Source organism: Coregonus clupeaformis, chromosome 11 (genome assembly GCF_020615455.1).
Source record: "Coregonus clupeaformis isolate EN_2021a chromosome 11, ASM2061545v1, whole genome shotgun sequence".
NCBI lineage: Eukaryota > Metazoa > Chordata > Actinopteri > Salmoniformes > Salmonidae > Coregonus > Coregonus clupeaformis.
Genome location: NC_059202.1, coordinates 16,523,280 through 16,541,378, shown reverse-complemented (window position 1 = coordinate 16,541,378; position 18,099 = coordinate 16,523,280). Strand labels below are relative to the sequence as shown.

The 18,099-nt window shown below is 42.0% G+C and overlaps 1 protein-coding gene across 8 annotated transcripts in view; it reads left to right on the top strand.

Moving 5' to 3' along the window:
- LOC121576626 (myocyte-specific enhancer factor 2A) overlaps positions 1–18,099 on the top strand; it is a 120,629-nt gene that overhangs the window by 90,248 nt on the left and 12,282 nt on the right. For 6 of the 8 annotated variants that reach the window (XM_041889925.2, XM_041889926.2, XM_041889931.2 and 3 more), the window contains 2 exons: positions 5,334–5,468; positions 7,095–7,320. In XM_041889925.2, coding sequence (XP_041745859.2) covers positions 5,334–5,468; positions 7,095–7,320 — 361 coding nt within the window. Of the gene's footprint in view, positions 1–5,333; positions 5,469–5,535; positions 5,671–7,094; positions 7,321–18,099 lie in introns of all 8 variants that reach the window. The other 2 variants (XM_041889930.2, XM_041889924.2) reach the window with 1 other exon arrangement.

Here is an 18,099-nt window from a genome sequence, read left to right as displayed (position 1 = left end):
ATTATATTTTTTGTTTTTATTTCACTTGGCTACCACACCCACTCAATAGTCATGCTGCTCTCTCCCCCTATGATCATTCCACCCCACCCCTCAGCAGTCTTTACTCTGCCTTCACCACATTGGACATTTATTTATTAATCACTGCTATAGTTGTTACGATATATATAGTGCTATTTATATTTATATTGTGTTTTTATCACCATTTTCATTATTTTACTTCACTTAGTCCTGCATGATTTTCACTATACCCAGCAATCACACCTGCAACCCTGTACATGTGACTATTAAACACTCTGAATCTCTGAATCTGAATATATTTAATCTATGGTTGGTGAAATTTACAAAAAATAAAATGACACAGATAGAATTGATAGCTCCATTCTAACATAATATGAAAACATAATTATTTTCTATATAAAGTACAATTGACACACTGCTTCAATAGCTCATACTCCTGTGCCTGTTTGTACATTTCAGCTAAATGAACAACAGGTGCTCTGGAGGAGATGAGTGATACTGTAGATGTTATCATCAGTATGTGGGTTGGGCATACAGTACTATGAGTGAACAGACTCTCTCACTTTCTGAACAGCAGAAAAAAAGCCTGTTCTCTTAACATTACATTCACACACTCACTATGAGGCCCCGCTGGTTTGACAGCAGACACCCAGATTCAAACTTTTGGTGTATAGAGCCACATTTCTAGCAATCCAGGTCTGGACGGCTGTGAGAAAATAGCTGCTGGCCTGGTTCCCACTGTCCTTTATGAGCCTCCATGGGCCTTGTGAACAGATTACACAAGTTCATTCGTCACTACTCTCGTCTGCAGCTCCCGTATACAGATAGACCCACCACCCACCCTCCATTATAAATGTTGTTGTTGAAAAGCCCTATAAATTCTACTGTATTCACACCCCTCCAGCTTTGCTTTCTTAAAGGACTTTTGGTATTTGTTTCATTAGTCCACTGTTGAAACAGTCCCAAAATGTTTTGCATGTCAGCAATCAAGTTTTCAAGATATAGAACTTTCAAAATACAGAAAATGTCACAGTATGACATGACCTTTGAAAGTGCATTTCTGAACTATAGAAGTAATAGGAATAGAAAGGAACACAACTTTAATTTTGAATTTTGTTTACCATAATTCAACATTGGTTGGTTTTGTTTTGTTTATCTCACAAGAGTGATTTTTGTGTAAATGTGTGTATGTATTACTGAACCAATAGTATAGAGTAAAAACCTTGGCTTGAGTGATGTCTGATGGCCTTCAGGGTTCCATGTGGCCCCTTCTAAGGCCATGTCAGTGTGAGGCTGTGTGTGATTGGCTGGGCCGGGGAGCCAGGGCTTGACAGGTGTTTGGGAGAGGGACACCTGTTTGGCCATGTGCTGATTTAGTGATCAATTTACTGGGAGCAGCGGGCAGCGTCTGTGGGACACCCGAAACATGCCAAGTCATTTAAGGAGGAATTATGGCCGTGCTGTCCCAGACCTTCACTCCTTAACATGCTCAGCTAGGAGCACCTTGGAGAGGAAATCTGTCACTCTTCACTCTTTCTTAGGCATGCATACAGTACATAATGTCATAATGTTTCATTTCAGTTAATCTCAGATCACAGAGATCGATATTGATTTATAAAATCAATGACCTAGATATGAGCACTCGTTGTTGGGCTTTGTGTTGTTTAGTCTCAGTGCAATATGTTCCATGGTTTGTTCTGAATGCTGAGTGTCCCTGGCACTGGATGTTTCCACTCTGGCCTCTCCCCGAGTGGCTAGCAGGGCACGGGGCCAGGGGCAGAGGGTGCGGCTGGATGGCTTGTTGTGGAAGTGCTGCCTGCAGCCCTGCCCATCTCACACAGCCATGGCCGGCCAGCCCAACCCAGCTATTCCCATAATGAGCAGGTTTGGACTTTAATTTGCAGGTCCTGATCAGATCTGTGGCTGTCTGGCGGAGAAAGTGCATCGTTTCCCTGGTAAACATAGCCTTAACAGGAGCCTAACTGAAGAGCAGCCTCAGTAAACAGGAAATGAACCAGGAAGGCGTTTTCTTCGAATGAGAAGAATGCCCCGGCTCTGTACCACACCAAACACTAGTGGATCTAAATGCACATGTACACATGTCAGACAGATATGACTGATGAGATGTAGGTGCTTTTCAGAGTTTTTAGCTCATACACTGTTTCATCATGTGTCTAAGCTAGAGTAGAGTGAATAGTTTGTATTTGTATTTATTAAGGCAGCAGCTACTCTTCCTGGGGTCCAAACACATTAAGGCACTTACATTGCACATAAAAAATATACATTATATAACACCACTAAATATCTACAATACAAAATGTATAATACCACCATACAACAATATTACGTGTGTATAGAGTGCGTGTGCTAGCGTGTGTGTGCTTATGCGTGTGTCTGTACCTGTGTGTGTGCCTCTTCACAGTCCCCGCTGTTCCATAAGGTGTATTTTTATCTGTTTTTTAAATCTGATTCTACTGCTTGCATCATTTACCTGATGTGGAATAGAGTTCCATGTAGTCAAGGCTCTATGTAGTACTGTGCACCTCCCATAGTCTGTTCTGGACTTGGGGATTGTGAAGAGACCTCTGGTGGCATGTCTTGTGGGGTATGCATGGGTGTCCAAGCTGTGTGCTAGTAGTTTAAACAGACAGCTCAGTGCATTCAGCTTGTCAACACCTCTTACAAAAACAAGTAGTGATGAAGTCAGTCTCTCCTCCACTTTGAGCCATGAGAGATTGACATGCATATTATTAATGTTAGTGCTCCGTGTACATTTAAGGGCCAGCTGTGCTGCCCTGTTCTGAGCCAATTGTAAGTCCTTCTTTGTGCCACCTGACCACACGACTGAACAGTAGTCCAGGTGTGACAAAACTAAGGCCTTTAGGACCTGCCTTGTTGATAGTGTTGTTGAGAAGGCAGAGCAGCCCTTTATTATGGACAGACTTCTCCCCATCTTAGCTATTGTTGTATCAACATGTTTTGACCATGACAGTTTACAATCCAGGGTTACTCCAAGCAGTTTAGTCACCTCAACTTGCTAAATTTCCACATTATTCATTACAAGATTTAGTTGAGGTTTAGGGTTTAGTGAATGATTTGTCCCAAATTCAATGCTTTTAGTTTTTGAAATATTTAGGACTAACTTATTGTTTGCCACCCATTCTGAAACTAACTATAGCTCTTTGTTAACAGGCTGATCGGTCGACTATTTGAGCCAGTAAAGGGGGCTTTACTATTCTTGGGTAGCGGAAAGACTTTTGCTTCCCTCCAGGCCTGAGGGCACACACTTTCTAGTAGGCTTAGATTGAAGATGTGGCAATATCGTCCGCTATTATCTTCAGTAATTTTCCATCCAAGTTGTCAGACCCCGGTGGTGTGTCATTGTTGATAGACAACAATAATTTAGTCACCTCTTCTACACTCATTTTACGGAATTCAAAATTACAATGCTTGTCTTTCATAATTTGGTCAGTTATACTTGGATTTGAAGTGTTGGCGTTTGTTGCTGGCATGTCATACCTAAGTTTGCTATTCTTGAAATGAAAAAAAATCATTAAAGTAGTTGGCAATATCAGTGGGATTTTTGGTGAATGAGCCATGTGATTCAATGAATGATGGAGCTGAGTTTGCCTTTTTGCCCAAAATGTCATTTAAGGTGCTCCAAAGCTTTTTTACTATCATTCTTTATACCATTTATCTTTGTTTCATAGTATAGTTTCTTCTTATTTTTATTCAGTTTAGTCATATGACTTTTGCCAATCGGTATGCAGCCAGACTTATTTGCCATACAGGGTTGACGACTTCATCTTAAATGCCTTTATTCATATAAAAAATCTAATTTATTGAATTCTCCATGTGGTCTGTATTAAAGGGCACTTCATTTAATATAACAGGATTTGAAAATTCTATATTCAATATTGGTGCACAATACTTAAAATATCAAAGGGACGCAAAAGGCACTCTTTTCGTGGAACGATCCAGTTACTGTAAGCAGGGCTGGGTAAGACACGTTGTTAGATAGAGATCAGCCCAAACACCACTGTACTGTCAGAGAGCTGTCAGCAGACGCCAGCTGCTGCTGCAACGCACATGAACACCCACACACACACCAGCGTTACCTCCTGCACCTCCAGGATAATGGAGATGGAGGCAGAGACGAAGGGCTCATTAGTGCCTTTGAGTCTTACTCCTCTCCCTCACACTGTGATCCCTCCATCCAGAGGAGTCAGTGGCTGCTGTAGACATCCGGCTCAGAGGCAGCCCAGAGACAGGGTAGGTCACCGCTCTGGGCCTGCACCAGCCTGTTAGGGGAACCTGAACAGCACACATATAAATCAAACTTGATGTTCTCTGACTGGCTTGATATCACATGCTGTCACATGCTATCATGGGTTCTCGTTAACATCATATCATTCATAGTTTTAACGAAGCGGAGAGAACCGCTCCTCTGATAGAAAGTTATAACAAACACAACACAAAAAGTGTTTCACTGTTCTTATTTCGTTAATTTGATAGTGTGCAGTCCTTTTAAGAGGTAAAATAAAGCTCATTGGATGTCTATATCACAACACACCACACTGTGTGCTCTTTGCGCTTACAATAATCACTCCATTTCATGCTCTAATAAGTGTCTTTGACCACATATAATAATCCATTTTATTTCTTACATTACTTAACATTGATAAGATCCCGTGAGTGGCAACCATGCTGAATTAAAGTCTGCAATGTTTTAAACTGCTGCTCTTTGGGATCCTCTTATGCCGGGGTGTCTTCCAGCTGGGTGGCTTATGATAACTGAAAGATAATGAAATATGCAACAAAACACACACATGCAGCAAGAGAGGGGGAAGATAGAGAGGGGGGGTAGACGTTGAGAGGAGAAAGAGAGGGACTGCAGAGAAATATTTTGTTTCTCCTGTGATGGTCTCTAAAGGATGAAAGGATAAGGATTGACGTTTCAATTTCCCTATCATTGTTAACCATTGCATAGGAAGACAGTATTCATTCCGTTCCCAGCTCATACCGGCACACTGGCAGGCCAAAAAATAACGAATGAATTTAAATGTACATGTGAAGGCAGGTTTATTATAATTTATGTATTACAAGTCATTTAATATCTGTCATATGTATTCAATTAATTAGTGTCTTGACTTGAATGATGCCTTTTATTTATGTTAATATAATTGTTCATGTTTTGTTATGGGAACAGGTTTGTAGAGGTATATTATAACCTACCTAGACAGAGAGTCATGTGGTAGTAGACTGAGTATCCTGCAGTATATATTGTATGTGTGAATTGTGCAATTTTATTTCAGAAATTAAGAAACAAAGGCCATAATGACCTGTGTGCCAGTCCTGATCCAGATGACTGTTTTGGGCACAGCCCCCTCATGGACGACCGTTTCGGCAAACTAAGCGAAGAGAGTGATTTAATGTACAAGCGCTGTGGTGTAAGTACTTTCTCCCTCTCCTGCCATTTTGTGTTGATTCCTGTTTTTATGTTGATGTTCACTACAGGCGCTAAACAAGAAAGAACACAGAGGCTGTGATAGCCCGGACCCCGATGCCTCATATGTCCTCACCCCTCACACAGAAGAAAAGTATAAAAAAATTAATGAGGAGTTTGATAATATGATGAGAAATCATAAAATCGTAAGTAAATGCAAGGATTTTGCTGCTTGGCTTTGTTGCACAAAGGATTTTGACCTTCTTTTGGTTTTACTTTTTCTTCTTTTTTAAATTATCCCACCCTGCAACCTCTGTCAACTACTATAAGCAAACATGGACTATTCAAGCATAACCTTTTTTCTGTTCATTGGAAGTGTATTTGTTTATTTGTACTGCAACTTATATTTTGGCACACCCTGATAAGATCACATTGTTATGACAGGTTGAACCTTTTTAAAGCTCTATTGGGAAGATCACATTGAAAACTATAGGAAAAGGAAAGTGCATTTTTGTTATTTTCCGGAAGAGAAGATTTCCCCCTAAAAAAAAAAGGAAGATCCTCCATGTATCCCCACTGGCTTAAATATTGACTGGTTCTGTAGCTTTGGTGATTTTCCCAAAACCCAATTTTCACCCCCAAGCAGATCAAGAAATTAAATCTCTTTTAGTCCAACAGTGCCTGGATCATTTGGCGAGGGAGAGGATCATTTATTTTATCTCCCCCTCCCCCCTTTGCTCATTGTATGATCTCTCCTGGTGCCTCAACTTGGTGTGTCCTCCATTCACGTGGGCAATTCAATCAGTATTCACCAAAGCACAACATCAGTGGACTATCACTGCGTATTTTCCACTCTTTCATCGAGCTGCTATCAGACTGGAGGTGACCAAAGTACCCTGGAATTACACAGAGGTTTACCTTAAGACAATAGTGATCTTATTGCGGGTGGCAATCATAGAATCCTGCATAAAGTATAGTGCTTCAACTGTTGTTTTCTCTCTAATTCTGACATGGAGAGCACCATTGTTTGCAATTAACACACTAATAATATCACTAACTGACTGTCTCACTGGACTATGCTGTGAATGGAGTGGTCTCACTGTCACCAGTTACTCTCAAACACTCTTTGGATTGTCAGCACTGCACTGCACAGACATGGAGTTTTGATCCAAAATTGATTTATATTTTGGGAAATTACACAATTACACTATCCTGATAAAAATAAGAAACATTGATGATCTGCAGTGCTGACTATTACAATGCAAGTCTGAACACCTGGTACAAGACACTTGCTAATGTGCATGTTTTGTTTTTAGTGATGTGTGATGTTTTTAAATAGCAAAATTATTGTTATAGTGGTCATTTGTACATTTTATGCATTAGTATTTATATATTATACAGGCTTATGCCAGCATCCAATCAACCTGGATTTGGAACATGAACAGGTTGCCAGATGCAGCATAGAGCTGTTTGTTTACCATCAGTGAATAGGACTGCTCTGTTAACCATACCAATGTGATTGATGTGGCACCATCAGAGATGCCATCTCTGCCATCTCCTTCCCCATGTGACCCTCAGCCCAGCGCCAAGTCTTTGATTCTCCCCATGTCTCTGTGTTTCCCTCCTGTAGCCCACAGCGCTGCCCCAGCAGAACTTCCCCATGCATGTGGCAGTTCCGGTCTCCAACCAGAACACCATGTCCTACCACCCAGGAGGATCCATGAGCAGCCAGGCCCTGGCCCAGGCCGCAGCCTCTCTGAGTGACAGCGGGATGCTCCCCCCCCCTCAGTCCTCCTTACACAGAAACGTGGGCTCCAGCGGGGGCCAGCAGAGGCCCCCCACTCAAGGCAATGCGGGTCAGTACCACTACATCTCACTGTTGTTTTCACTACATCTGACTCTACAGTACATACAAAGATTCAGGTTTTTATCTACCAATTTCACACTTGAGCTTTCAGATACAGTGGGGGAAAAAAGTATTTAGTCAGCCACCAATTGTGCAAGTTCTCCCACTTAAAAAGATGAGAGAGGCCTGTAACTTTCATCATAGGTACACGTCAACTATGACAGACAAAATGAGAAAAAAAAATCCAGAAAATCACATTGTTGGATTTTTTTTACACGGTTCAGTCGTCCTGGTCCCTTTGCAGAAAAACAGCCCCAAAGCATGATGTTTCCACCCCCATGCTTCACAGTAGGTATGGTGTTCTTTGGATGCAACTCAGCATTCTTTGTCCTCCAAACACGACGAGTTGAGTTTTTACCAAAAAGTTATATTTTGGTTTCATCTGACCATATGACATTCTCCCAATCCTCTTCTGGATCATCCAAATGCACTCTAGCAAACTTCAGACGGGCCTGGACATGTACTGGCTTAAGCAGGGGGACATGTCTAGCACTGCAGGATTTGAGTCCCTGGCGGCATAGTGTGTTACTGATGGTAGGCTTTGTTACTTTGGTCCCAGCTCTCTGCAGGTCATTCACTAGGTCCCCCCGTGTGGTTCTGGGATTTTTGCTCACCGTTCTTGTGATCATTCTGACCCCACGGGGTGAGATCTTGCGTGGAGCCCCAGATCGAGGGAGATTATCAGTGGTCTTGTATGTCTTCCATTTCCTAATAATTGCTCCCACAGTTGATTTCTTCAAACCAAGTTGCTTACCTATTGCAGATTCAGTCTTCCCAGCCTGGTGCAGGTCTACAATTTTGTTTCTGGTGTCCTTTGACAGCTCTTTGGTCTTGGCCATAGTGGAGTTTGGAGTGTGACTGTTTGAGGTTGTGGACAGGTGTCTTTTATACTGATAACAAGTTCAAACAGGTGCCATTAATACAGGTAACGAGTGGAGGACAGAGGAGCCTCTTAAAGAAGAAGTTACAGGTCTGTGAGAGCCAGAAATCTTGCTTGTTTGTAGGTGACCAAATACTGATTTTCCACCATAATTTGCAAATAAATTCATAAAAAATCCTACAATGTGATTTTCTGGAGAAAAAAAATCTCAATTTGTCTGTCATAGTTGACGTGTACCTATGATGAAAATGACAGGCCTCTCTCATCTTTTTAAGTGGGAGAACTTGCACAATTGGTGGCTGAATAAATACTTTTTTTCCCCACTGTATATGTTGCTCGATATTTGCCTAATATGTGATATGTTTGCAATGGGCCTATTTGCATCTAGTTAATTATGAGAAAAGTCCCACTTAATTGAAGGAATTTTTCATGGTCCAGTGGTGTCAGTGAGCTCATCCCACTGGACACAGACGTCAATTCAACGTCTAGTTTTGATTTACATTTGGTTGAGTTTTCAACTAACGTGGATTGAATGTGAAATCTCCAAAACATTTCACCATTTCATTGGATTTAGGTTAACAGTTGGTTGAAAAAAGGAAGAAATTCCCTTACGTTGAAGACTTTTTGCAAATCCAATCCGTTTCTCACATTGATTCAACATCATCACATTACATTTTGTTGTTGAAATTACATGGAAACAATGTTGATTCAACCAGTTTTTGCACAGTGGGATGTTACCACATGGTTACCACTCTGTTTTCGTAATGGCTGCATTATGACTGTCATGTTTCACACCTTTTGTATACTTTATTGTACAAATTTGAGAAAGTGGGATGAACTAGTCCTGTTTTGACAGAGGTCACCATAGCTACAGTTGAAGTTGAAAGTTTACATACACTTAGGTTGGAGTCATTAAAACTAGTTTTTCTTGTTAACAAACTATAGTTTTGACAAGTCGGTTAGGACATCTACTTTGTGCATTATACAAGTAATTTTTCCAACAATTGTTTACAGACAGATTATTTCACTTATAATTCACTGTATCACAATTCCAGTGGGTCAGAAGTTTACATACACTAAGTTGACGGTGCCTTTAAACAGCTTGGAAAATTCCAGAAAATGATGTCATGGCTTTAGAAGCTTCTGATAGGCTAATTGACATCATTTGAGTCAATTGGAGGTGTACCTGTGGATGTATTTCAAAATCAAAAGAAATCAGCCAAGACCTCAGGGAAAAAATGGTAGACCTCCACAAGTCTGGTTCATCCCTTGGAGCAATTTCCAAACGCCTGAAGGTACCACGTTCATCTGTACAAACAATATTATGCAAGTATAAACACCATGGGACCACGCAGCCGTCATACCACTCAGGAAGGAGACACGTTCTGTCTCCTAGAGATTAACGTACTCTGGTGCAAAAAGTGCAAATCAATCCCAGAACAACAGCAAAGGACCAACTGCACATGGGGACAAAGATCGTACTTTTTGGAGAAATGTCCTCTGGTCTGATGAAACAAAAATAGAGCTGTTTGGCCATAATGACCATCGTTATGTTTGGAAGAAAAAGGGGGTTGATTGCAAGCCGAAGAACACCATCCCAACCATGAAGCACGGGGGTGGCAGCATCATGCTGTGCGGGTGCTTTGCTGCAGGAGGGACTGGTGCACTTCACAAAATAGATGGCATCATGAGGAAGGACAATGATGTGGATATATTGAAGCAACATCTTAAGACATCAGTCAGGAAGTTAAAGCTTGGTCGCAAATGGTTCTTCCAAATGGACAATGACCCCAAGCATCCTTCCAAAGTTGTGGCAAAATGGCTTAAGGACAACAAAGTCAAGGTATTGGAGTGGCCATCACAAAGCCCTGACCTCAATCCTATAGAACATTTGTGGGCAGAACTGAAAAAGCGTGTGCAAGCAAGGAGGCCTACAAACCTGACTCAGTTACACCAGCTTTGTCAGGAGGAATGGGCCAAAAGTCACCCAACTTATTGTGGGAAGCTTGTGGAAGGCTACCCGAAACGTTTGACCCAAGTTAAACAATTTAAAGGCAATGCTACCAAATACTAATTGAGTGTATGTAAACTTCTGACCCACTGGGAATGTGATGAAATAAAAACTGAAATAAATCATTCTCTCTACTATTATTCTGACATTTCACATTCTTAAAATAAAGTGGTGATCCTAACTGACCTAAGACAGGGAATATTTACTAGGATTAAATGTCAAGAATTGTGAAAAACTGAGTTTAAATGTATTTGGCTAAGGTGTATGTAAACTTCCGACTTCAACTGTACCTCCTCCATGTTGTGCAGAGGGGTCTGTGTATTAAGCCAGTCCATGCCTCAGCAGGATGCAGAGATGCAGAGGTATCATGGTAAAAATAGCACTATGCTTGAAGTCCATCTGAATTCGAAATAAGTATGTATGGCTTTAGTATTGCTTGGAAGTCACATGAAAGGTATTAACCACAACAACACAATGAACACCTAGCCAGGTAAAATAAAATGTATATTCTCTGGAGAGACACTGAAAGCTGTCTTTAGCCTTACTGCCACCTTATTCATCCAGCTCCCAGCTGAATTCATGTGCACTGTGCCTGTAAAGTACCTGCTGTACCCAAACACATACAGCAATGTATGTGCACCCATTGAGTGGGTAGATTCACAGGTAAATAACATGTTGTCGTTCAGCTCCTTGTAGTAGGTTATTACCTCAATATGTATACAAAAGCAAGGCTGCTGATTGTGATGTGGTCAGAGTACTAAAATGTGGACCTGAGAATTTCCCTTTACAAACCATGGGATACTGGCGTTGTTGCCTTAAAGAAAACACTCTGACTTAGGGGCATTATTTGATAACGTTGCCTTGGATGACTGCACAAAGTGAGTAAGGATAGGGCCAATGCCCTACTCGCCATAGAACCAGAGAGAATGAATTCCCACGGTTTGATGCTCCCAGTAGTGGAAGAAGTGGTGGAAGTGGTTCACAGCTTGATGTTGTTCCATGTATTCTACATCGAACCACCGCTGCAACGCGTTATATTTTACAGTGAACATTGACCGTGAACACTGCAGCAGAAGCGAACGCCTTCCTCCGCTGCTATTTTGTCCACGTGAGGCTACAATACGTTGAATTTCCCAGGGAAGCTGTGAAGCGAGCTGTAGCCTATTGCATGATTGTGTTTATGAGTCTGTTACTAAAGAATGTAAAACAATGTGTATGTTTACTGCTTTTCATTAAATCATGTATGGCTATTAATATTGTATAGCCTATAGCCCTACATTCGTTCATACGGGTAGGTATGTTTACTGCTTTTCATTAAATCACGTATGGCTACAAACATAATAGGTTCCTTCATATGGGCAGAATATTGTATATACATTTGTTGATATGGTTATATAAAGGCTGAAGGCTAAAACCAGCCTATACTATATCTAGGCCTACATCTAGTTTCTACAATGTATTTTTGTTTTAAGGAATGTACAGTATTTTTGTATTATTTACTTTTACACCATCCATTAACACCAACCATTCACTATAAAACATTTATTTATCAATGAAAAAAACCCAAAAATGATGGGGCAAAAACATTTATTTAAGTATGAAATAAATATGTTTACGTTCAATGCAAATAGTCTGGGTATCCATGATTAGCTGTTCAGTAGTCTTATGGCTTGGGTGTAGAAGCTGTTAAGAAGCCTTTTGGACCTAGACTTGGCGCTCCGGTACCGCTTGCCGTGCGGTAGCAGAGAGAACAGTCTATGACTAGGGTGGCTGGAGTCTTTGACAATTTTTAGGGCCTTCCTCTGACACCGCCTGGTATAGAGGTCCTGGATGGCAGGAAGCTTGGCCGCAGTGATGTACTGGGCCGTACGCACTACCCTCTGTAGTGCCTTGCGGTCAGAGGCAGAGCAGTTGCCATACCAGGTGGTGATGCAACCAGTCAGGATGCTCTCGATGGTGCAGCTGTATAACTTTTTGAGGATCTGAGGACCCATGCCAAATCTTTTCAGTCTCCTGAGGGGGAATAGGCTTTGTCGTGCCCTCTTCACGACTGTCTTGGTGTGTTTGGACCATGATAGTTTGTTGGTGATGTGGACACCAAGGTACTTGAAGCTCTCATCTGTTCCACTACAGCCCTGTCGATGAGAATGGGGGCGTGCTCAGTCCTCTTTTTTTTTTCTGTAGTCCACAATCATCTCCTGGAGATGTCTTGATCACATTGAGGTAGAGGTTGTTATCCTGGCACCACACGTTGAGGGAGAGGTTGTTATCCTGGTTTGCCCACCAAATAGGCCTACAAGGAAACTGTAGTTGAGAGTGCGAGGTGGTCTGTGCGCTGCTTATTACCTTCCACAAAACGTTTTGCTTGACAAAAAGATGAGTAAGCATTCTACATTCCATGTATTCTGGAGTATGAGTACAGCATCTTTGGAAGAATTGAGTGCTTTACCCAGACTGTTCCCGGGCTCCCAGCTGAAGGATGCAGATGGTTAATCATATCATTTCATGCATCTCATTAGCTGGCATGCTGGGCAGGACAGACCTGGCATGGGCCCCAGCCCAGTGGGTACAGTAGGTCCTCCAGGAGGTACTGATTAGCTCACTGTGGCTCTGCCCAACAGGCCCTCAGCTCAACCGGCTGCATACATGTGCCTACGACATGGTCAAAGGCTGCTCTTGTCAGTTTCAGTTGGTCATTCCATGCTTTTTGGCACACTTCATTACATTCGAGGGGACTGTATTTGTTATCTGAATGTGAGTATTGGGAACATTAAAGCTGCAAAATGTAACTTTTTGGCCGACCAGACCAAATTCCCATAGAAATGTGAGTTATAGATCTGTCATTCTCATTGAAAGCAAGTCTAAGAAGCGGTAGATCTGTTCTATGTGTGCTATTTCTGTGCTTCCCGTTGTTAAGTTTAGTTTTTGCATGTTTTACTTTCGGTTTTGTACACCAGCTTCATAAAGCTGAAAATACAATATTTTTGATTATTGAAATTATATTTCACAGCGGTTTAGATGGTAAAATGATTCTCTACACTAACTGAAATGAGGCAAACTATTAGAATTTTAGCAACCAGGAAATTACGGAGCGATTTCTGCATAGTGGACCTTTAAAGGGGGTTGACGTGGTCTTCATATGCAGGTTAGAGTGATGGGACACTGTCCTTACTGTATAGCAAGACAGCCAAGCAGAGTCAGCATGTTCTTTTCTATCCTCAACACCCTGTTCAGTGTTCACAGTGTTCAGTGTGTTATTCAGACTGCAGCTAGACAGGTTGGGGTAATGATGCATCCAAGGCTCCAAGACCAGAGGGACAGATCTTTTTTTGGCAATTTGTTCCAAAGAAGAGGAATAGATGGTTGAGTACAGCAACAGAGGAAAATGGCGACAGCTGCTAATGTCTGGTCCGCCGCTATAGTAACACACAATCCAACCACCAAGGACACCAGGAAGATCACACGTCCAACTGTTCCTCCTGGATAATAACAGAGCAAGACTGCCTCTTGTTCTCAATGGACAGGTGCATCTGTTTTTCCCAGTAAGTAACAAGGCAGCCCTTATGTGGCTGGAGAGAGCCTGCAAGATGCCTAGGCCAGCAGAACCCTGGAGGTATTCCGGCCATGACATCCCTCTAAGTCCTCTGTACACAATGACCGGACAGCCTGTCATGGCTGCTATGTGCTGTGTGAGAGGCAGAGGCAGGTGGACATTAACCTCTTTCCTTGCCAAGCAGGCCACTCATATGATACAATATTAGGGAAAGTGAAAGTGGATACCTAGTCAGAAACACAAGCACCTGCGATAAAATCTGCAAATCTGTGTATGCGACCAATAAACGTAGATTTTTATATTGTTTTATATATATACAGTGCATTCGGAAAGTATTCAGACCCCTTGACTTTATCCACATTTTGTTACGTTACAGCCTTATTCAAAAATTTATTAAATCGTTTTTTTCCCTCATCAATCTACACACAGTACTCCATAATGACAAAGCAAAAACAGGTTTTTAGAAATGTTTGCAAATTCGTTAAAAATACAAACGGAAATATCACATTTACATAAGTGTTCAGACCCTTTACTCAGTACTTTGTTGAAGCACCTTTGGCAGAGATTACAGCCTCGAGTATTCTTGGGTATGACGCTACAAGCTTGGCACACCTGTATTTGGGGAGTTTATCCCATTCTTCTCTGCAGATCCTCTCAAGCTCTGTCAGATTGGATGGGGAGCGTCACTGCACAGCTATTTTCAGGTCTCTCCAGAGATGTTAGATCGGGTTCAAGTCCGGGCGCCGGCTGGGCCACTCAAGGACATTCAGAGACTTGTGCGCCACTCCTGCGTTGTCTTGGCTGTGTGCTTAGGGTCTTGTCCTGTTGGAAGGTGAATCTTCACCCCAGTCTGAGGTCCTGAGCAGTCTGGAGCAGGTTTTCAACAAGGACCTCTCTGTACTTTGCTCCGTTCATCTTTCCCTCGATCCTGACTAGTCTCCCAGTCCCTGCCGCTGAAAAACATCCCAACAGCATGATGCTGCCACCACCATGCTTCACCGTAGGGATGGTGCCAGGTTTCCTCCAGACGTGACGCTTGGCATTCAGGCCAAATAGTTCAGTCTTGGTTTCATCAGACCAGAGAATATTGTTTCTCATGGTCTGAGAGTCTTTAGGTGACTTTTGGCAAATTCCAAGAGGGCTGTCATGTGCCTTTTACTGAGGAGTGGCTTCTGTCTGGCCACTCTACCATAAAGGCCTGATTGGTGGAGTGCTGCAGAGATGGTTGTCCTTCTGGAAGGTTCTCCCATCTCCACAGAGGAACTCTGGAGCTCTTTCAGAGTGACCATCAGGTTCTTAGTCATCTCCCTGACCCCTGATTGCTCAGTTTGGCAAGGTGGCCAGCTCTAGGAAGTGTCTTCCCAACTTCTTCCATTTAAGAATGATGGAGGCCACTGTGTTCTTGGACACGTTCAATGCTGTAGAATGTTTTTAGTACCCTTCCCCAGATCTGTGCCTCGACACAATCCTGTCTCGGCGCTCTATGGACAATTCCTTCGACCTCATGACTTGGTTTTTGCTCTGACATGCACTGTCAGCTGAGGGACCTTATATAGACAGGTGTGTGCCTTTCCAAATAATTTCCAATCAATTTAATTTACCACAGGTGGACACCAATCAAGTTGTAGAAACATCTCAAGGATGATCAATGGAAACAGGATGCACCCGAGTTCAATTTTGAGTCTTATAGCAAAGGGTCTGAATACTTATGTAAATATGGTATTTCTGTTTTTGCTTTGTCATTATGGGGTATTGTGTGTAGATTGATTAGGAAATTGTTTTATTTAATCAATTTTAGAATAAGGCTGTACCGTAAGAACATGTGGAAAAAGTCAAGGGGTCTGTAAACTTTTCAAATGCATTGTATATATATATATACACTACCAGTCAAAAGTTTGGACACACCTACTCATTCAAGGGTTTTTATTTATTTTATTTTTTTCCATTGTAGAATAATAGTAAAGACATCAAAACTATGAAATAACACATATGGAATCATGTAGTAAACAAAAAAGTGTTAAACAAATCAAAATGTGTTTTATATTTGAGATTCTTCAAATAGCCGCCCTTTGCCTTGATGACAGCTTTGCACACTCTAATTTATCCTGTAAGTCGCTCTGGATAAGAGTGTCTGCTAAGAGACTCAAATGTAAATGTAAGCCATTATGAAGGAAGTTTCTTACTAACGTTAGCGGAATTGCTAACTAGCGCTAGCGCAATGACTGGAAGTCTATGGTAACAGCTGATGAAACTACCTCTAACTTCCTTCATACTGGATGCAGAGACATACAAATGGTATCAATGAGTTCATCTGACTCTGGGTAAGTAGATAATTGCCAAAATCCCGAAGTATTCCTTTAAAGCTATAGATCTTAAATGTAATTCTGTCCTGAATCATGAGCCTAGACATGCTGGGTATAAATTTGAGTCAGTGGTTGGTGAGGTGATTCAATACTCTGAGTCAGGGCTATGTGAAATGTTTGGTCTGTCTGTATTTGGTCTTTGGCAGTGCTCGGAGCCCTGACCCTGTGCTGGGTAAGCGGTAAGGTTGTGGGGTTGTATGTACCAAACGGGGTGGAACAGCAGAGACGGACTGCATGGGAGAGAAACCTCTCTTTTCAGTGCTGCTGTCAGATGGCCATTTCTTACATAGCTCTGATTTTTCACAAGCAGTAGCTATTGGGAGAAGAGAGGCCTTTTGGACCAAACAGATGGAATGCTCCTGTCTTGTACTGGTTGCAATCTTTTCTCTGTCGGTGGTGTGGCTTGATATCGCTACTAAGAGCTTACCAGCATGGAGAATGTCCTGGGAAATGGTCAGGATCAATGATTAAGCCTCGGGAATGGTGGCCCTGATCCGAACCCTAATCCCAGCTGAAATGCCAGCTCTTGTCCTCGGAATGAAAACTCTCTTAATATTGACATGCACCGGCAAAGTGCAAATGGATCATTATGTCCATGGACATGACATCTCATTGCACCTTAGCATTTCTCTCTTCCACAATGTGGAAGCATACACTGAGGGAAAAAAGTATTTGATCCCCTGCTGATTTTGTACGTTTGCCCACTGACAAAGAAATGATCAGTCTATAATTTTAATGGTAGGTTTATTTGAACAGTGAGAGACAGAATAACAACAAAAAAATCCAGAAAAACGCATGTCAAAAATGTTATAAATTGATTTGCATTTTAATGAGGGAAATAAGTATTTGACCCCTCTGCAAAACATGACTTAGTACTTGGTGGCAAAACCCTTGTTGGCAATCACAGAGGTCAGACGTTTCTTGTATTTGTCCACCAGGTTTGCACACATCTCAGGAGGGATTTTGTCCCACCCCTCTTTGCAGATCTTCTCCAAGTCATTAAGGTTTCGAGGCTGACGTTTGGCAACTCGAACCTTCAGCTCCCTCCACAGATTTTCTATGGGATTAAGGTCTGGAGACTGGCTAGGCCACTCCAGGACCTTAATGTGCTTCTTCTTGAGACACTCCTTTGTTGCCTTGGCCGTGTGTTTTGGGTCATTGTCATGCTGGAATACCCATCTACGACCCATTTTCAATACCCTGGCTGAGGGAAGGAGGTTCTCACCCAAGATTTGACGGTACATGGCCCCATCCATCGTCCCTTTGATGCGGTGAAGTTGTCCTGTCCCCTTAGCAGAAAAACACCCCCAAAGCATAATGTTTCCACCTCCATGTTTGACGGTGGGGATGGTGTTCTTGGGGTCATAGGCAGCATTCCTCCTCCTCCAAACATGGCAAGTTGAGTTGATGCCAAAGAGTTCAATTTTGGTCTCATCTGACCACAACACTTTCACCCAGTTCTCCTCTGAATCATTCAGATGTTCACTGGCAAACTTCAGACGGGCATGTACAGTGGGGAAAAAAAGTATTTAGTCAGCCACCAATTGTGCAAGTTCTCCCACTTAAAAAGATGAGAGAGGCCTGTAATTTTCATCATAGGTACACGTCAACTATGACAGACAAAATGAGAAAAGAAAATCCAGAAAATCACATTGTAGGATTTTTTATGAATTTATTTGCAAACTATGGTGGAAAATAAGTATTTAGTCAATAACAAAAGTTTCTCAATACTTTGTTATATACCCTTTGTTGGCAATGACACAGGTCAAACGTTTTCTGTAAGTCTTCACAATGTTTTCATACACTGTTGCTGGTATTTTGGCCCATTCCTCCATGCAGATCTCCTCTAGAGCAGTGATGTTTTGGGGCTGTCGCTGGGCAACACAGACTTTCAACTCCCTCCAAAGATTTTCTATGGGGTT